Raw genomic sequence first — 20,282 nt, forward strand, 5'->3', positions numbered from 1 at the left:
CATTGATCTCTGTGTCTATCTTTTTGCTTAATGCCACACTGTCTTTACTACTGTATCTTTGTAGTAAGTCCTGAAATCAGTTAGTGTGAGTTCTTCAACTCTGTTCTTTTTCAGAATTGTTTTGGTCATTCTGGTTCCTTTCACTTTTCATATACATTTTAGAATCAGCTTGTCGATATCCATAGAACATCCTGCTAGGATTTTTTTTTTTTTTTTTTTTTTTTTGCGGTACGCGGGCCTCTCACTGTTGTGGCCTCTCCCGTTGCGGAGCACAGGCTCCGGACGCGCAGGCTCAGTGGCCATGGCTCACGGGCCCAGCCGCTCCGCGGCATGTAGGATCCTCCCGGACCGGGGCACGAACCTGCGTCCCCTGCATCGGCAGGCGGACTCTCAACCAATGCGCCACCAGGGAAGCCCCCTGCTAGGATTTTGATTGAGATTGGATTGACTCTATTGACCTGTTTGGGGTGAAGTAATATCTTGACAACGTTGAGTCTTCCAGGCCAGGAATATGGTATGTTCTCCATTTATTTTTGTCTTTGATTTCTTTCATCAGTATTTTGTAGTTTTCAGCATGCAAATTCTATGTATGTTTTGTTAGACTTATACCCAGCTATTCCAATTTTTCTGTGGTGCTATAGATGGTACTTAAATTTAAAAATTTTTTTCTAGTTGTTCATTGCAAGTATATAGGAATACAGTTGATTATGCAACCTTGCTAAACTCACTTATTAGTTTTAGGAGCTTTTTTGTAGATTCCATGGGATTTTCTACCTAGAGAATCATGTCTGCAAAGAAAGCAAAATTTATATTTTCTTCTATCTGTATGCCTTTTATTTCTTTTTCTTGCCTTATTTGCACTGGCAATGGCATGGACTGGCATGGACTTGCACTGTGATGCTGAATAGGAGTGATAAGAACAGACAATTCTTACCTTCTGGATCTTAGGGGGAAGCATTTAGTCTTTCACCATATGGAGTATGATGTTAGCTGTAGACTTTGTAGCTGTCCTTTATCAGGTTAAGGAAATTCCTTTATTCCTAGTATTTATCATGAATGGATGTTGGATTTTGTCAAATACTATTTGCTGCATCTATTCACATAATCATGTGATTTTTCTTTTTTGGTCTGTAAAAGTGGTGAATTATATCATATTAAGGTATAATTTGTAGGCAGGGACTGCACAGATCTTAAATGTTAGAATTTGTTGAGTTTGACAAGTGCCCGTGTAACCCATACACGTGTCAGGGCGTCCACTTCCACCAAGTCTCCTTGTGCCCTGCCAGCCATCCGCTACCCAGCCCCCCCGCCCCAGTTTATTACTATTTATTCTATTACTGTTTATTTTGATGTTCACAGTATCTGTAATTTGACCAGTGGGAGCCCTTTCAAGCGGGCTCTAGTATACTTTTGACACATCCCTGGCACTGTCCAAGTACTTGCTTACATTCTGGCGCAAAATGTTTAAAGTTCATCTCGCACATGCCTTGATTCAGTCCAGGAATCAGTCATTTCTCCAAGGAACTGTGTTCTTTTTGGTGGGGAATGATAATTTGAACCCAGTATTTAGGTGTTCTTGTAATGAATTTGATACAACTGAAGATAAAATTTCTTGAATTGGAAATTGTCAGAAAGTTTATTAGTGGGACAAATTTCCTGTTAGTGCTTAGAGGAATGTAATACATCAGTGCGTTTATAGACCACATTGATAAATATTTGCATAAGAACCGTGGGACAGTGGTTGGCAGGGAGTGCCTGTAAACTTAGGTTGCATGGTCTCCACAGTGACACAAATTAAACCCTCTGATTTACTGTCATACTCACCAGATTGCCATACTCACCAGAAATTAAATTGGACAGAATCTGTTGATTTAGGTCTATGAGATTCTTACCCACTGTTGATTGGGAGCGTAGCATGGAAACATTTCACATGATCTGGAAAAGGTGAGTGTGGGTAGGCCCTTTTGATCCAAACAGCATGCTCTAAAGGTATTCTTGTGTTTGTGTGCCAGAAAACACATCTAATAATGGTCCCAGCAGCATCGTTTCTTCTAATAGCCCCAAACTGGAAAGATACATAATGTCCGTCAGCAGTAGAACAGATCAGCGGGTCATGCACATTCATATAGAGGAATGCTAATAGTAATCAGTAGTGAAAAGGAGTGAGTCGGTGTGGGCGGGTCTCAGCAGCGCCCTGTGGAACAGAAGGAGTTACGGGAGAGCCCAGCTGCAGCGTTCCTTCAGGTAAAGTTCACTAGGAAGCAAAACCAAACACAGCGTAGCGTGGAGCTAAGCCTGTAGGTGGTGGCACCAGGGGAGAATGTTCACGCACAGTTCAGGTGGGGAGGGGGATGCCTTCATAGTGCGTGGGGTCTCCAGGGCGTGCGTAACAGCTTATTCTTAAGCCTCGGGATGAGTACACGGGTGATTGCTTTATCATTACTTTTTAAACTTATAAGTTTTTCTAATTCTCAGCATTTTATTATGAAAAATTTCAGACAGGAAAGCTAAACAGTGTTCAGTGAACACTCACATCCCACTGTTTAAATTCTGTGATTATGCACAAATAAGTGAAATTCACATAACCATTTTTGTATTAACCACATAATATTCAGTGGCATTTAGTACATTCACAGTGTTAAGCAACCACTGTTATGTATATCAATTTCTAAAATATCTTTATTGTCTTAAAAGAAAACCCCGTACCCAAAAAGCAGTCACTCCCCAGTACCTGCTCCTCCAGCCACTGGCAGCCACCAGTCGGCATCGTCTCCATAGATTGACCTAGTGTGGAGTCGTGCAATATTTTGTGTCTGGTTTCTTTCACTTAACATGATGTTTTCAAGGTTCACCCACATTGTAGCATGCCTCGGCACTCCAGAACTTTTTGTGGTAGAGTGTGTGTCCATTGTACGGGTGTGCTACATTTTGCTCATCCACTCTTGATAAGTACTCGGACTGTCTGCAGCTCTTGGCTGTTGCGAACAGTCCACTGTGAATACTTAGCAGCTACCCCATTTTACATCCCGTCAGCAATATACAGAGCTTCCGATATTTGTATATCCTTGCCAACTCTTTTTTTCCTGTTAAAAGAAATTCTAGCCATCCTGGTGAGTGTGAAGTGGTGTCTCATTGTGTTTTCTTTTGCATTTCTCTTATGACGAATGATGTTGGGCATCTTAATGTGCTTGTTGGTCATCTTCTCTGGAGAAAAACCTATTCAAGTTTGGAAAAAATTTTTTTTTAAAAATTCTATGATTAATTTTACTATGCTTTTAAAAATCACATTATTTAATGTTATAAATATTTAAGAGACCTAAAAGAGGAAAACCAAGGAATCTCCATTTTGAATTATAGATCTTTGTCGCAAATACTAGTGGATGTCTAAGGAGACAAGAAAATGGAGAGTCTGTCAGGAAAGAATTGAAATGAAAAAACATACCTTTTGTTTTCTTCGGAAAAAAAAAAATCTCAGTATGAGTTTTATTATTTACAACCAGTTGTAGAATTTTTATATTGACCAATGAAACTCTAGAAATAAATTCAGAATTCCTTGTATTACATACACAGTATATTAATTTCTGTCTGCTTCCAAAAGACTTTGAGGTAGTATTTTTTTCTTTCTTCTTTTTTTTTTTTTTTGGCCGCGCTTGTGGGATCTTAGTTCCCCGACCAGGGATTGAACCCCGGGCCCATGGCTGAGTCCTAGCCACTGGACTGCCAGGGAATTCCCCAAAATAGTTTTTATTACAGTTATTTAGATCTTAAAAAATCCTAAGTGGAGATTATTTTTCAGTGATTATAGCATTAAAGGGAATGAATAATTATAGTTCTGTAACCCTACCCCAACTATTGATTTTTTTTTTTTTTTGCCATTTAAAAAAATATATTGAAATTTAGTTGATTTACAATGCTGTGTTAGTTTCAGGTGTACAGTAAAGTGGTTCAGTTATACACACATGTATATAAATATATGTATATTTTTTTAACATTTTCTTCCATTATAGGTTATTACAAGATATTGAGTATAGTTTCCAGTGCTATGCAGTAGGTCCTTGTTGGTTATCTATTTTATATATAGTAGTGTGTATATTTTAACCTTAAGCTCCTGATTTATCCCCCAACTACTGATTTTTTTATTCTTTTAAAATTTTATTTATTTATTTTTAGCTGCATTGGGTCTTCGTTGCCATGCGCAGGGGCTGCTCTTCGTTGTGGTGCGCGGGCTTCTCATTGTGGTGGCTTCTCTTGTTGCGGAGCACGGGCTCTAGGCACACAGGCTTCAGTAGTTGTGGCACGCAGGCTCAGTAGTTGTGGCTTGTGGGCTCTATAGAGTGCAGGCTCAGTAGTTGTGGCGCATGGGTTTAGTTGCTCCTCAACATGTGGGATCTTCCTGGACCAGGGTTCAAACCCGTGTCCCCTGCATTGGCAGGCGGATTCTTAACCACTGTGCCACCAGGGAAGCCCCTTAGTTTTTTATTTTAATGAAGTTCAATTTATCAGTTTTTTTACATGGATATCCAGTCTTCTAGCATCATTTGGTTGAAAAGACTTTTCATTCCGTGTGGGTTGCTTTGGTGTCTTTAGGAACTGGCAAGGTTGTGTGAGTCTGAGTCTCCCTCTGGGCTCTCTGCTCAGCTGTTTTTATCTGTCGTCCATCCTTAAGCAGCACTGTGCCATCTGCTGAGTCTTGAAGTCCAGGCTTCCTCTTGTTCTTCCCTCAAGAATCTGTTTTCAATTCACCAACCTCTGTGTCCCCACCCTACTCTTCAGCCTATCCAATGAATTTTTTAACTTTCAGACACTTTTTCTGTTCTAGGTCTTTATTTGGTTCTTTTTCTTTTTAAAAAAAATTTACTTTTTTACTGAAGTATAGTTGATTTACAGTGTTTCTGGTGTACAGCGAAGTGATATATATATTCTTTTTCAGATTGGTTCTGTTTTTTAATCGTTTCTTTTTTTCTGTCAGGATTTCCTCTCGTCTTTCATTACAACATACCTTTATGTCCTTGGGCGTCCTTATTAAACCTACCGTAAAATCCCTGCTGCTACTTCCAGAATGTGAGGCGTCTGGGGGTTGGTGTCCATTGATTGTTTTGAGTATGGCTTGTGTTTTCTTGTCTCTGTGCTTTGGAGTAATTTTTAAAAAATATATATATTTTTAACATCTTTATTGGAGTATAATTGCTTTACAATGTTGTGTTAGTTTCTGCTGTATAACAAAGTGAATCAGCTATATGTATACATATATCCCCATATCCCCTCCCTCTTGCGTCTCCCTCCCACCCTTCCTATCCCACCCCTCTAGGTGGTCACAAAGCCCCGAGCTGATCTCCCTGTGCTATGCGGCTGCTTCCCACTAGCTATCTATTTTACGTTTGGTAGTGTATATATGTCCATGCCACTCTCTCACTTCGTCCCAGCTTACCCTTCCCCCTCCCCGTGTCCTCAAGTCCATTTTCTATGTCTGCGTCTTTATTCCTGTCCTGCCCCTAGGTTCTTCAGAACCATTTTTTTAGATTCCATATATATGTGTTAGCATACTGTATTTGTTTTTCTCTTTCTGACTTACTTTGCTCTGTATGATGGATTCTAGGTCCATCCACCTCACTACGAATAGTTCAATTTCATTTCTTTTTATGGCTGAGTAATATTCCGTTGTATATATATGCCACATCTTCTTTATCCATTCATCTGTCGATGGACACTTAGGTTGCTTCCATGTCCCGGCTATTGTAAATAGAGCTGCAGTGAACATTTTGGTACATGACTCTTTTTGAATTATGGTTTTCTCAGAGTATATGCCCAGGAGTGGGATTGCTGCTGGGTCGTATGGTAGTTCTATTTTTAGTTTTTTAAGGAACCTCCATACTGTTCTCCATAGTGGCTGTATCAATTTACATTCCCACCAACAGTGCAAGAGGGTTCCCTTTTCTCCACACCCTCTCCAGCATTTATTGTTTGTAGATTTTTTGATGATGGCCATTCTGACCGGTGTGAGGTGATACCTCGTAGTTTTTTGCTTTTTTGTTTTATAAATTTATTTATTTGTCTTTATTTTTGGCTCCATTGGGTCTTCGTTGCTTTGTGCGGGCTTTGTCTAGTTGCTGCAAGTGGGGGCTGCTCTTTGTTGTGGTGCGTGGGCTTCTCATTGCGGTGGTTTCTCTAGTAGCGAAGCATGGGCTCTAGGCACGCAGGCTTCAGTAGTTGTGGCACGTGGGCTCAGTAGTTGCGACTTGCAGGCTCTTGAGCGCAGGCTCAGTAGTTGTGACGCATGGGCTTAGTTGCTCCGTAGTATGTGGGATCTTCACGGGCCAGGGCTTGAACCCATGTCCCCTGCCTTAGCAGGCAGATTCTTCACCACTGCGCCACCAGGGAAGCCCCCTCATTGCAGTTTTGATTTGCATTTCTCTAATGATTAGTGATGTTGAGCATCCTTTCATGTGTTTGTTGGCAATCTGTATATCTTCTTCGGAGAAATATCTGTTTAGGTCTTCTGCCCATTTTTGGATTGGGTTGTTTGTTTTTTTGATATTGAGCTGCATGAGCTGCTTGTATATTTTGGAGATTAATCTTTTGTCAGTTGCTTCGTTTGCAAATATTTTCTCCCATTCTGAGGGTTGTCTTTTCGTCTTTTTTATGGTTTCCTTTGCTGTGCAAAAGCTTTCAAGTTTCATTAGGTCCCATTTGTTTATTTTTGTTTTTATTTCCATTTCTCTAGGAGGTGGGTCAAAAAGGATCTTGATGTGATTTATGTCATAGAGTGTTCTACCTATGTTTTCCTCTAAGAGTTTTATAGTGTCTGTCCTTACATTTGGGTCTTTAATCCATTTTGAGGTTTTTCTGTGTGTATGTTGTCAGGGAGTGTTCTAATTTCATTCTTTTACATGTAGCTGTTCAGTATTCCCAGCACCACTTATTGAAGAGGCTGTCTTTTCTCCATTGTATATTCTTGCCTCCTTTATCAAAGATAAGGTGACCATATGTGCGTGGGTTTATCTCCGGGCTTTCTATCCTGTTCTGTTGATCTATAGATTCTGTTTTTGTGCCAGTACCATACTGTCTTTTTTTTTTTTTTTTTTAATTATTTATTTTGGGCTGTGTTGGGTCTTGGTTTCTGTGTGAGGGCTTTCTCTAGTTGCGGCGAGTGGGGGCCACTCTTCATCGCGGTGTGCAGGCCTCTCACTGTTGCGGCCTCTCTTGTTGCAGAGCACAGGCCCCAGACGTGCAGGCTCAGTAGTTGTGGCTCATGGTCCTAGTTGCTCCACGGCATGTGGGATCTTCCCAGACCAGGGCTTGAACCCGTGTCCCCTGCATTGGCAGGCAGATTCTCAACCACTGTGCCACCAGGGAAGTCTTGATTGCTGTAGCTTTGTAGTATAGTCTGAGGTCAGGGAGCCTGATTCCTCCAGCTCCGTTTTTCTTTCTCAAGATTGCTTTGGGTATTCGGGGTCTTTTGTGTTTCCATACAAATTGTGAAATTTTTTGTTCTAGTTCTGTGAAAAATGCCATTGGTAGTTTGATAGGGATTACATTGAATCTGTAGATTGCTTTGGGTAGTAGAGTCATTTTCACAATGTCGATTCTTCCAATCCAGGAACGTGGTATATCTCTCCATCTGTTTGTATCATCTTCAGTTTCTTTCATCAGTGTCTTATAGTTTTCTTCATACAGGTCTTTTGTCTCCTTAGGTAGGTTTATTCCTTGGTATTTTATTCTTTTTGTTGCAATGGTAAATGGGAGTATTTCCTTAATTTCTCTTTCAGATTTTTCATCATTAGTGTATAGGAATGCAAGAGATTTCTGTACATTAATTTTGTATCCTGCTACTTTACCAAATTCATTGATTAGCTCTAGTAGTTTTCTGGTAGCATCTTTAGGATTCTCTATGTATAGTATAATGTCATCTGCAAACAGTGACAGTTTTACTTCTTTTCCGATTTGGATTCCTTTTATTTCTTTTTCTTCTCTGATTGCTGTGGCTAAAACTTCCAAAACTATCTTGAATAATAGTGGTGAGAGTGGCCAACCTTGTCTTGTTCCTCATGTTAGAGGAAATGCTTTCAGTTTTTCACCATTGAGGACGATGTTGGCTGTGGATTTGTCACATATGGCCTTTATTATGTTGAGGTAAGTTCCCTCTGTGCCTGCCTTCTGGAGGGTTTTTATCAGAATTGGGTGTTGACTTTTGTCAAAAGCTTTTTCTATTGAGATGATCATATGGTTTTTATCCTTCAATTTGTTAATATGGTGTATCATGTTGATTGATTTTGAATTGGGTTTTGGGTATCGTGAATGATAGGTTGCAGAGACCCTGAGATCTGTTATATCCTTCTGAGGAGTTCTGCTGGTTTGCTTTCACATCTAGTTAATGTGATTGGATTGAAACTGTAGACTCTGCCTCCTGAGATCTCAGTGTGGTTATGCTGGCCTGTGCTTGGCGTCTCGGCATGTGGGTGGTCAGGAGGCAGCCAGAAAAAAGGGGAGCTTGGGGCCCATCTCCGCTGCCTCCTGTGGCGATTCTCCCTTACCTGTCTCCGCTCTGGTCTCCTACTCTCCATCCTAGTAGTCTTCAAGCCAGTGAGACCCTCCCTGTCTGGGTCTGAGACTGGGGCCTGTCCTTGTGCCAAATGCCGTAAACCCAGAAGCGTCTCCTAGTGTCATTCCCTCCTTGCAGGTATCGAGTCCCATGCAGTATCTGCCCACCTTTTCACATTTTTAATATTTCTTTTAGAGTTTGTATTTATCTTGAATGTGTTTAGTCCAACAGGAAGTACTTGGCCATTACTGGACACAGAACCCTGTATCAATTTCTTTTATTAAAAAAAAACACAAAACCTTTTTTTGATTACAGAAGTAATACATGTTCATTGTAAAACATTTAGAAAATTTAGAAAAGTGCACACACACACAGATTATAAATTGATTGTAATCTTGTCCCCAGAGACAACCACTGTTCACATATTGTCTATTTTTTAAATCATTCTTTTCTCTTCTCCCTCCTTCCCTCTCTTCCTTCCGCCCCCATCTTTGTTAAATGTAAACAGGGGGTGCTTACTTTCCCTTTTCCTTACTCTGGGGCCTTGCCCCATGTGAGGCAAAACCTGCAGCATGGCTGGTCCTGGCAGTGTAGTGTCCCTTCCTAGGGATGCTGGGGTCAGTAGCCACTCTCCTGGTCCTGGCAGTGCAGTGTCCCTTCCTAGGGATGCTGGGGTCAGTAGCCACTCTCACAGGCAGTTTCTTCGTTCGGACCCCTGTAACTTTTGCATTTAAAATGCCTCGCTGAGTAGAGTGGATATAATTGAATTATTAAAAAAGTTAGCAACTGTTAAACATCGTGCTTATTAGCCTTTGGTAGCCCTTCAGGGGTAGTGCAGAGGTGTCAAAGGTGTAGGGCGCCCAGAGTCAGCTAGTTTCTGTCTTTGCCGGTAGCTTTTCACTTAAGCATTTTAAATAACCTGTATATATTTCACACAGTTATATATCAAGTAGGGTACTAACTGCAGTACCATTTTGAAGTCAATTAGATAGTGCTTAATTGGAGTTTTAGCGCCATTTTCCAGTAGGAAGACAATTTCAGGCTTCTTATCATTCAGCTTTTGTGATTTTGGCGGGCTGAGCGACGCCAGGCAGTGTGACTGGTCAGGAGGCTAAGTTGTAGTCCTTGCCGAGACTGAGGTTTCCTGCGTTAGCTTCTGCTGTCATTGTGTGTGCAAAGCCAGCTCGTTTCTGAAGGACTCTAGATTTGCATTGAACTGAAATTCCATTTAAAACCAGAATGCAAATCCTTTTTTATCCTCCAGAGGTAAGTTAGAACTTTAAATTATTTATTATAGTACATCGGGTAGATGACATTTCTCTTCTTAAAAAGAAGGGAAGTCAGTGTTTGGGATAATTATGATAGTTTTAGTTTACATTCATTCTTGTAATGCATTTAAATTATGAAAATCTCAGTTTTTCCTTTTTTTTTTTTTCCCAGCAACAAGCCCTTGCAGGGACCCTTGTGGCAGGGGCTGGCAGTGTGATCGAAACGGACCCCTTTAAGAGGCAGCAGGCGGGACCTCCGGCAGGTATGTCACGGAGCACAGGCTGAAGGGCCCCCCGGAGCCAGTTAGCGTCTTAGTTTGGGAATTCCAGCGTAGTGGCCACCTGTTTCTAAAGCGTGGCCCCTAAGGAACTTAGTTTTGGTTAGTTTCTACTTTGAAAGTTAATTTTTCTTTTGTGGTAATCAGCTAAACAAAATGTTTATGTGCATGTTTATGTGTGCTGAAGTTAGAAACTTGTCAGTTGAGTAGGTGTATTCCAGTTTGGTTTCTGTGTGCATTTGTAGGCTGTTTAGCCCTCATGACATGATGAAGTGTAAAGCCATCTGCCTTTTCAAATTGTCACTCATTTTACAAACTGAATTTTTTCTCCAAGTTAGGAACTTAATACACATTTTGTGTAAAAGATTCAAACAGTTTAGAAGGGTGTAGTTTAAGTCTGTCTCTGGTTTGGTATTCCTTCCCCATTCCCTAGCCACAGAGCTGGCTATGTTTGTTCAGTTTCACAGACAAGCATTGCTACAGGTGTGTCATTCTGAAAAAGTTCAAATGTGATCCTGTATATATACACTGTTATGTCTTTAACATGAATTGACTAGGCCATCTTCCCCAGTCATGGACCTCATTCTTTTTGATAGCTGCAAAATACTGCACCCACTGCATGGGTGCTTCCTTCTTTAGGCATCAGACCCGTGTTAGCATTCATTTGTTAGCATCACTTTTTTTCTGTTGTAATCAAAACCTGATTGAACATTTAGTTTCACAGTTTTTTCTATACGTGTCTGTCCATGTATCTAAAAGCAGCGCTCCAAGAGTGAAATTGCTAGATCAAAATGTGTGCATAGTTAAGTATTAGTGAGGCTAAGTTGCCCTCCAAAAGGGTAGGGTCAGCTTTTGCTCCCGTCAGCAATTTCTGGTTCTCTCAAATTTTGGCCATTTTATTAAGTATCTTTTAATCTTTGTCGATCCAATGGGTAAAAAATAAAATCTTTGTTTTGATAATGGATTTCTTTAATTTTGATGCGGTTTCAGTTACCTCTTCATGTTTTTAACCATTTGTGAATGTGTTCCTCTGCTCGTTGTTTGTGTTCTTTGCCCATTTTGTCTTTCTGGTTGTTGATCCTTTTCATATTAATTTGTAAGAGCTTTATGAATGTTGCCCGTTGTGTATGTTGCAGATAATTGTCTCTTAGGTTGACGCTTGTCCTTTGCCTTTTTTATGATGCTTTTCCTTATATTTACAAATTTTTAACGGAAAGAAATTATATTTATCAACCCTATCTTTTATGGCTTCTGCATTTTGGTTCATGCATAGAAAGGCCTCTCTGTTCAAAGATGATAAAAACACTTACACATGTTTTTTCTACTACTTTTGTGGTTTTATTTTTACATCAAACTGCACCTTTTCTGAAAATTATTCTAGAGCAGTCTAAGAGACCTCGACTCGAAGTGGGTCACCAAGGGGTAGTTTTCCAGCACCCAGGGGTGAATACAGGAGTTCCTCTCCAGCAGTTAATGCCGACAGTTCAAGGTAAGACCCAGCGCCAGAACTAGCTCTCTTAGCTCAGAAAGAGGGAGTGCAGAGAGGGCTTAAGGAAGCAGCAGCAGACTAAAACGTGTGCAGTCCAGGTAGCATATCTGAGGTGGTTTCTGCCATCGGGACGTTCCTCTGAGTCCCACTTCACACAGTACGAAGAAACCACTGGAGACCAGCTCTTGTCACTTTAGCGGAGCCGCACGTCCCACTGTCCTCAGCTTCTCTCCGGTTTTCCCTCCTGTGTTTTCTCTGACTTGCTGCTGTGGTAGGGACCCTGCGGTTATCCCGTGCCTGCTCTGCTTGATGCTAACGCGCAAAGGCCGAGGCCTTTCTTTCCTTTGTTGTGTGCTCATTTATCACGTTAGACCTAATACACAGAGATCTCCCACCAGGTAAACCTCCCGTTTGAGTGTGTGTGTTGCGAGCGCAGGGTCTGAGGCAGCCCTGGCCGGTGGAGTCCGAGCCCGGGAGTCAGGGCCGCTGGGTCTGCCCTCTGTTGCAGGGGGAATGCCACCCGCGCCGCAGGCTGCTCAGCTCGCCGGCCAGAAGCAGAGCCAGCAGCGGTACGACCCCTCCACGGGGCCCCCGGTGCAGAACGCCGCCAGCCTGCACACGCCGCCGCCGCAGCTGCCCGCCAGGCTGCCCCCGGCCGGCCTCCCCGCCGCGCCCCTGCCGCCGGCGCTGCAGTTCCCCCCGCAGCCGCAGACGGCGGAGCCGCAGACCCCGCTCCCGGTGCCGGTGAAGACGCAGCCGCCAAACGCCCCCGCCCCGGCGCCCCCGCCTGGACAGCTCCCCGCGGCCCTCCACGTCCCGGTGCCCGCGAAGGCGCAGATGCAGGCCCCTCCGCTCCCGTCCCAGCCGCAGGTACTCCGGGCCCCTGCTGTTCCCCGAGCTAGAGGTGGAAGAAGAGACAGGCTGTGTGCTGGACGGGATGGCGCCCAGCTGGGTAACTCCTTCTCTCCCAGCGCTTCGCTCTCCACCGTGCAACAGTCAGTTCAGTAGCTGCAACGTAAATTTACTGTGCAGTTGTAGTTATTGTTGTTAAAATGTCAGAAAACGACACGATTCTGAGTGCTGCTCTCGGCACAGGGAGCCACGCACAGGGCACGGTGGCCCTGGTCCCACCTGATGTGCCGAGTAACACGAGGTCATAGGAGCGAAGGCCTGGGGGCGGTGGGGCTCCTGTGAGCCTGACCGTCTGCCAGGCTCTGTCCACGGTGCCTCCCCCGGACACTCCACTCCACCAGCGTGGGTGAGGCTGCTTTCCAGGCTTGATACACGTTTCCAGGGTTTATAATGCCCCTCCTCGTCAACAAATTAACTTCACCCAGACGTCTTTTTGAACGTGTACTGTAGACCATGTGGGGCCCCTGAGGAGCAGTGCGTTTGTGAAGCATGGGTCTGGAGCACCAAAGGGGCCAGAGGCAGTGTTTTCAGAGGCTTGTCTCAGCAGCGTGTGGTCAGCCGCTTAGGAAAACCTCCCCTTCCTCTCCCCTCTCCCTCGTTAACAAGGAGATTTCCTAGCTGGGCTCGGAGTTCGAGTTCTTCTGGTGATTGTAGAAGTTTGCTTTCATGTAAGGATGTTACCTTTCACTCACCGCCTGCCAGGTGCAAGGCGCGGTGATGGGCACTTCCGGGCCATTATTTGCTCTCCTCTACCTGGCAGCCCTCTGTGGTAGAATCTTTATCACGCCCGTTAGCTATGGAAAGACTGAGGCCAGGGAGGCCAGATAACTTGGCACGGTTGGTCAGCCAGTGCTGGAGGGGCTGTGGCTGGCCCCCTGGTTGATTCTGGAGCCTTCTGTGCGCCTTGGGAAGGAGTACCCCCTCCCCCGCCAGGGCGCTGAGCTTCTTGGGCCTCCGCGGGCTTGAGGGTTCCATGGAAGTGAGGCTCTCTGTTTTGAATACTGTCATTGAAGCTGGTACCGACCTCACGCAGCACTGACGTTTTTCTTGGGTTTCTTTCCCGCCCTTTTTGTCAATGGTGTGAGCTGTGGGATGTGATTTTTAGAAGAAGCTCCTTACAGAAGCCGTGGAATTCTGTTCCTTCCAGATTGGGCGGGGCCGGCAGTCTTCTTCTGTAAAGGGCCACAGAGAGGGAGTGTAATGGTATTTCAGGGTTTGCAGGCCGTGTGCTTCCTGTTGAGTTGCTCAGCTCCGCCGCTGAAGCTGAGAGCAGCGCCAGGGCCCACAGATGAGCGGCCGTGGCCTGTGGAACTCTCCCAAAGTGTGTGGCCGGCCACAGTTTACCGACCGCTGAGGTGGAGGAAATCTCCTTAGAGGTGGGCGGAGAAGCTGTGCGCCGTGAGGGGCCCGGCCTTGGCCGCGGTGTCTCGTCCGCACCGCGGGTTATAAACGTGCCGCGTGCGCGTCGCTCTGTCCTCAGGCCTCCTGGCGCGGCAGGGCCTTGGCTTCCCTGCTCTCTGTCCCCCCACTTCCTCGCGGCTGGAACTCCCGTGTGAATCTAAGCTCCCCTTGGGCCCAGGCAGGGCTGGGCGGAGGGGCTCCTCAGCTTTACAAGCTCGGCTCTCGGGACGGCACAGAGGAGGGTTTGTAACCTTCCAGCTTGCCCACCGCGAGAGGGCCGCGTGGAATTTGTCTTTGCCCTTCAGAGAACAGGTGCACGGTGAGCATTTGGTACTTCTCAGTTAAGAAGTTTCTACAATTAAAAATTCTAAAAAATTACTTGAAAAAGCAAAAAAAAAAAAAAAACCAAACCCGACGTAAGACCATATGTGAAGGCACCGTTTACAGGGAGCTCTGATGTGGCTTTGTGGACTAACAGGGCTTCTTCTCTTCTGTAGACACGGTTAGTCTGCGTGGCCCTGTGGTCCGCAGTAGGCCCACTGGTCAGTCTGCGCTGCTGGGGAGAGGGAGGGGCATTGCACAGGGGCCTCCAGCCAGCCTGTGGGTTCCGGGCACGGCGCTGAGCCCTGTTTTCCCTGCCAGACGGCGGCGCCACCCAGACCGCCCATGGACCCCGCCCAGCCCTGCCCGCGGCCGCTGCCCTCCGCCTCCTCTGCCTCGACCGTTGTCCCCGCCAGTGGCTCAGGCCCGGGGCCTTCGCCTGCCCGGGCCTCCCCGGTGAACAGACCCTCCCCGGCAGCCAAGTCGCTGTCTCCGGTCATCGCCCGCTCCCCAGGGGCAGCCGTGTCAGCGCCCCCGAAACCACAGAGCCCCGCTCAGAATGCCGCCGCGCCCCACGACGGTTCTCAGGACAAGCTGGCAGAACAGATAGCGCTGGTAAGTGCGCCTGAAGAAGCTCTTGAAGGTGCTCAAGAAGAGCTCACCGTATACTCCAGCCTGTGGAACGCGTGTGCTTTCACTTCCTAAGAAGGCAGTAGTATAAGACGGAACACCTGGCAGTAAGGTTTGTGATCCGGAGAAACCAAGATTAAAACCGCGTAGTTGGCCTTGGCCCTGTCCTGCCGGAGGGGCAGCTAGACTGGTGTGGAGAAGGTCTTTTCTGTGCTGGTGTCAGCAGTCGGGGGGAGGGGGGTGTGGGGTGCAGGCTGAGAGCTCAGAGCCCTCGGGAGGCTGCCCAGGCCAGTGCAGCTCACGGCCTGCACCTAGTGAGCGTTTGCTGTTTGTTGGGCGACTGAGCAGTTATTTGTAAGTGCTCCGCCGTGAACGCTGGCCTGGGAGCTCTGTCCTGGGTTTCCAGGATGAGGCTCCCGGGGGTCGCACGCCCTTGCCTCTGCCCTCTCGTAGAGCCTTGTTCAGCAACTCTTCTTTGTTGCTGAGACCTCCACGTAGCAGGGTCGCACTGACTGGGGTGTGCGTCGGTGGCTTGCATTTAAACTGTGCCGGACGTCTTCCACCCCGTGCTCCTTGCAGGAGAACCAGATCCATCAGCGGATAGCAGATTTAAGGAAAGAAGGCCTGTGGTCCCTCAGACGGCTGCCCAAGCTGCAGGAGGCCCCGCGCTCCAAATCGCACTGGGACTACCTGCTGGAGGAGATGCAGTGGATGGCCACAGACTTCGCCCAGGAGAGGAGGTGGAAGGTGGCCGCTGCCAAGAAGGTGGGTTTGAGACACAGGCCACCGCGGTGCCCAGGGGTCATCAAGCAGCGCCAGGGGCTTAAGTGTGCGGACGGAGGTCTCCCAGCCCCACTTTCTAAACGGTTTTTCTTCTTAAATATTTATTTGTTTGGCTATGTTGGCTCTCTAGTTGTGGCACACAGGCTCCAGAGCGCATGGGCTCTGTAGTTGGCGGCGCGTGGGCTCTCTAGTTGAGGTGCGCAGGCTTAGTTCCCCCGCGGCATGTGGGATCTTAGTTCCCCAACCAGGGATCGAACCTGCGTCCCCTGCGTTGGAAGGCGGATTCTTAAGCACTGGACCCCCAGGGAAGTCCCTCTAAAGAGTTTCTGGACTTACGACGTATCTGAAGAACGTTTTGCTGCTATTTAGAAAGTAACTGCTGCGTTGCTTCATTTCTGAGGGCTGTCCCCAGTGCTCTAGCGTGGACTGCTGGGAACAGACACGGCCCTTCTGCTGCAGTTCTGACCTGGGATTTGGGTTCTTCTTCTGGCCAGTTTTGCCCGGCAGTTGGCATGAGGATGCCTGCAGCCCCCCAGATCCAGGCTGAGAGTAGGAAGGGGGAAGAGGCCAGGTGGCTGGCCGGCAGCTCGGGCACTCATCCCGGCCCTCTGGCTCCCCGCAGCCTGCCTGCTCTGTGTTGCCTGGTCTTCCGGTCCAGCTTCTCTCCAGTTCTGGCTCAGAATTTATTACCTTCTCTCTGCTCCCAAAGTAGGCACCCAGCCCGGGGTAGGACCTCTAGGAGATGCTACTGCTGAAGCTGGCAGTGTGGAAAGTGACAGATTTCTAGGGCTCTTGGGTCCCAGAGTGTAGAGCAGCTGTCCTTGCGTACGTGTACAAAGCTCCAGGCCCAGCTGCTTCTTCCTCCATCACTGTGTGTCTTTATTCCTCGGGACCTGGATGCTGCCTTCATATTTCCTATACTCTCAGGACTGGGGATTGATCCTGTGTGCCTGGCCTGTCCACCTCCCTCCTCTGAATTCTCCCCCTTGCTTTCCCCCCGTAGTTTTGGTAGAGAGAAGCCGAGACCAAGGGGGTAACAGCAGGGTCTGAGTGTAAAGGGTCTTTAATCAGATTCATGTGTATTTAAGAAAAAAACCAGATCGCTCCTTAAACATTTCCTTTTTCACGAAAGTTGATGGTCCTGAGCATGTGGACGCAGGACTGGACAGGGCAGTGGCCGGGGCCAAGGGGCAGGGATGGACGCCGAGCGGTGGGACTGAGAGGCAGCTGAGCCGGGGGCCGCGGCTGCGCGCTGTGCTGCCCCTCCTCGCGCCGTCCCTCTACCCCCGGGAGCCGGCGGCTTTGTGCGAGGGGTGCGCGCTGACCAGCACAAGGCCCTGGGAGTCCTGTGCTGGGCGGCCGCCTCGGGGGCATCCCAGAGCTGCGGGGCTGGCAGCTCCGCTGCACTCGGGACTCAGGATGTGTCCCTTTCTGAGTTACTTCTCTGCACCTTTTGGAGGTACAGCTGGTGAAGAGGTAAAGAGTAGAAATTCTGGAAAGCGGTTTTGAAGCAAAAGCCTTAAAAAATGTGAATTATCCCAACCCAACTTTTTTAATCCTAGGAGTTAAATTTGGCTGCATCCACGCAGTGGAAATGATACGTATTAAAAATGATTTTGATCTGTGTTGATTGATGGAAAGACGTTACTCATATTAAAGGGGGAAAGGACGATTGTAGCACAGTATGATATTCTATTTTGGAGAAAAATATGTGTATTTGGTAAAATAACACTTGTAGGAAAGCCAGGCAGACCGTTGGTGGTGGTTTGCTCTGGGATCAGCATTTTTCCCGCGTGCCCGTAGAGCAGGTGAGGGTGTGTCTCTCTGTGGATTATATGTAGTTACGGGCCGAGAAGATGTTAAAGAAACGTTATGTATCTTTTTTCTGATAGCATGACACAGCGCACAACGTAAAATTCTTGGACTTTCATTTACTAGCTTGTCAGAACTGTAGTGCGTCATCACGAAGAGAAGCAGCTTCGGGAGGAGCGGGGAAGGAGAGAAGAACAGAACCGATTGAGACGAATAGCTGCGTCAACTGCTAGAGAAATAGAATATTTTTGGTCAAATATTGAACAGGTAAATTCTGAGATTTTGATGCGCTCCTGGGAGCACAGACTGTGTCGGGGTTGCTGAGGCGGCCTTCTGAGCCCAGCCTGCCTGTGCCGTGGGGAAATCCCACAGGCGGAGCCTGTGGCGTCGTTTGGAAAGGCGGGTGCCCGCACTTCCTGGGCACCTCTGGGCTGTTGGCTCATCAGGAGACCTGGTTCTGCCTCTGTGATTCTCTTTGTGCATCGAAATCCCCATCAGCCGTGGCCTGCGCGCTCTCTGGTGTCTGGGAGCCTTCCTGAGGGGCCCTTCCGGTAGTTCTGTTTAGTATTGGCGCAGGTCACTAAAAGCTGCTTAGTTCCAGAGTGGCTTGCTCTGTCTCTCGCTTCCTTTTCGTAAAAATTCTCTTCTTACCGTCTGACAGAATTTGGGCAGGATGCAGTTGACACAAAATAATGAAAGAGTACCAAACTGAACATTTCTCTTTGGACAGCGTGGGGGGTTAGGGTTGCCAACCCTACGTGCAGCTGAAAATCTGCACACAGCTCGTCATCTGCCCGCTGCATCTGCGGTTCCATGGCTGCGGCTGTAGCTAGCCGCAGACCGTGCAGCTCTGTAGGGTTTACTACCGGAAAAAATCTGAGTACCAGTGGACCTGCACAGTTCAAATCCACGTTGTCCAAGGGTCAGCTCTAATCTGAAATGGGGTTGGGACAGCTGTGGCTGTGCTTTTGGCCGACATGTGTGAGTTTTAATGTTTTCATATATAGAACTTGTATTTCTTAGTAACATGCTTATTTATTTAACTCTTTGCATTTAGGTTGTGGAAATAAAACTACAAGTAGAATTAGAAGAAAAAAGGAAAAAGGCTTTAAATTTCCAGAAAGTCTCCCGGAAAGGTATGGTTACTTTTTGAAAAGCCGTCCCCTTTTGCGGGCTGTGTTTGCTCGATTTTCTGCTCACCGTCGCCTTGTGACATCGCGGCTTCCCGTGGAGCCTCCCCGGTGAGGCTGTTTACTCAGCAGCCTGGTCCTGGCATTTCAGTTCTTCTGAGATTCGCTAGTATGAATCAATAAGCCCCAGGGTGACCAACTTTGGGGGGCTCTCAGGATTGAGGTTCTGAGCCTGTCCCCTGTGTCCCCGGAGAGTGAGATGAACTCCCCCGGCTTTGCCCCCCGCCCCACCGCGGTCCCCGTGTCTAGGCATCGTGCTGCTCCCACGGCGCTCAGCAGTAGCTACCCCGTCACTGGAAACCTGGGGAGGGGGCGGGGAGGATTCCTCCCTTTTACTGATGAGGAAACTGAGGTGAAGGAGGTGGTCCCTGTTGAGAGTCACGGAGCTCTAAGATTATGCAAGTCATGAGCGAGAAGCTTTGCCAGGTTGGAGACTCTAGGTTCCTGCTGAAGCCGAGAGCGGGCGTGGCGGTGTGGCTGTGCCGCCCTGCGTCGCAGAGGGGAGGTGGGACCCGCCTTGCTGTCCTCTGCTCTCCTTGGGGGGCGGGCACAGGTGCCCATGGTCGTGTGAGGAGCATCACCTCCTCCACTGCCTTAGTGAAAGCGAATCGCGTTACCTGTCTCTTTAGGTAAAGAGTCGAGACCTACAGGGCTTGATGCGTTACGGGAAAGCTTTGTGGTGAGTTCGGGACTGTCGCGTCGCTGTGCGAGGGGGTGTCTGTCTGCAGGAAGTCGTAGGCATGAATAGCGTTCTCTCGCTGGAGAGCAGTCCCCCTTGGGCCTACAGCTGGTTCTTTCCAGCTTCAGGCTCACCTGGGTGTTAACCTTGGTGGTTTGGGGAGAGCAGGCGTGGGTTTCGTCTTGCTTCCCCGCAGCCTCCTCCCCTCCTTTGTGGTGTCTGCTGTGGACACGCCTGGCACGGCCTCCCAGGTCCTCCCGGTTGCATGTTGACTACAGTTCTGCTCTGGGTTCTCATTCTGTGTTTTCAGATCTCACGCTTATGATTTGTGTTCTGTGTCACAGGATTCGGGGATACCTGGAAGAAAAAGAAAAGCAAGCACATCTTTAACCGATGATGAAGGTCTGTCCCCCTGGTGCTTTGGCTGTCTGCAGGGCTCTCTGAACGCGCAGCTGGAGAGCTCACTCGGTGCTGCCGGGGTGTCGAGGACCGCCTGGACCGTGAGAGTCCGGTGGCTCAGTGGCTTATGCTCTTGGGGGCCGGGGGCCTTGGTGGATGGTGGGGTTTTGCAGTGGAGAGACGAGGAGTTGGATTGTGGAGGAGGGAAGGTGTCGGACCGTGTGCGTGCGTGTGCACGCGTGTGCCTTTCGTCGGTAGGGAGGAGAGGCAGTGCGTGTTGGGGGCAGGAGTCAGCGGGAGGGAAGGCGTGCCATGGTGAGGGCTCAGCTCAGATGGAGAGGTGGCCCGAGGGCGGGTGGGACTCTTAGCCACCAGGAGCCGGCTGTGGGGTTGCAGGGCTGGAGGTGCCGGACAGGAGCTGAGCTCGGGGAATCCTCAGCTGGGCAGGGGCTGGGGCCTCTGAAATGGGCGATGATGAATTCATAGTGACACCGAACAACGTGCTTGTGGGTCTTTCTGTAGTGGGCTCTGCAGGTGGACAGGAAGTTCCACATCACTCCCTGTTTGGGCCTGAGTAGGAT

At 47.7% G+C, this 20,282-nt stretch overlaps 1 protein-coding gene across 18 annotated transcripts in view; it reads left to right on the forward strand.

Moving 5' to 3' along the window:
• Positions 1–20,282, forward strand: part of EP400 (E1A binding protein p400) — a 116,105-nt gene that overhangs the window by 24,988 nt on the left and 70,835 nt on the right. For 15 of the 18 annotated variants that reach the window (XM_027125173.1, XM_027125171.1, XM_027125170.1 and 12 more), the window contains 9 exons: positions 9,980–10,070; positions 11,467–11,574; positions 12,083–12,444; positions 14,530–14,823; positions 15,418–15,603; positions 17,560–17,700; positions 18,491–18,569; positions 19,253–19,302; positions 19,647–19,704. In XM_027125173.1, coding sequence (XP_026980974.1) covers positions 9,980–10,070; positions 11,467–11,574; positions 12,083–12,444; positions 14,530–14,823; positions 15,418–15,603; positions 17,560–17,700; positions 18,491–18,569; positions 19,253–19,302; positions 19,647–19,704 — 1,369 coding nt within the window. The remainder of the gene's footprint in view (positions 1–9,979; positions 10,071–11,466; positions 11,575–12,082; positions 12,445–14,529; positions 14,824–15,417; positions 15,604–17,559; positions 17,701–18,490; positions 18,570–19,252; positions 19,303–19,646; positions 19,705–20,282) is intronic. The other 3 variants (XM_027125181.1, XM_027125185.1, XM_027125182.1) reach the window with 1 other exon arrangement.

The sequence above is a fragment of the Aethalodelphis obliquidens genome, unplaced genomic scaffold (genome assembly GCF_003676395.1).
Source record: "Aethalodelphis obliquidens isolate GAN/ISIS:26980383/991018 unplaced genomic scaffold, ASM367639v1 scaffold28, whole genome shotgun sequence".
NCBI classification, from domain to species: Eukaryota; Metazoa; Chordata; class Mammalia; order Artiodactyla; family Delphinidae; genus Aethalodelphis; species Aethalodelphis obliquidens.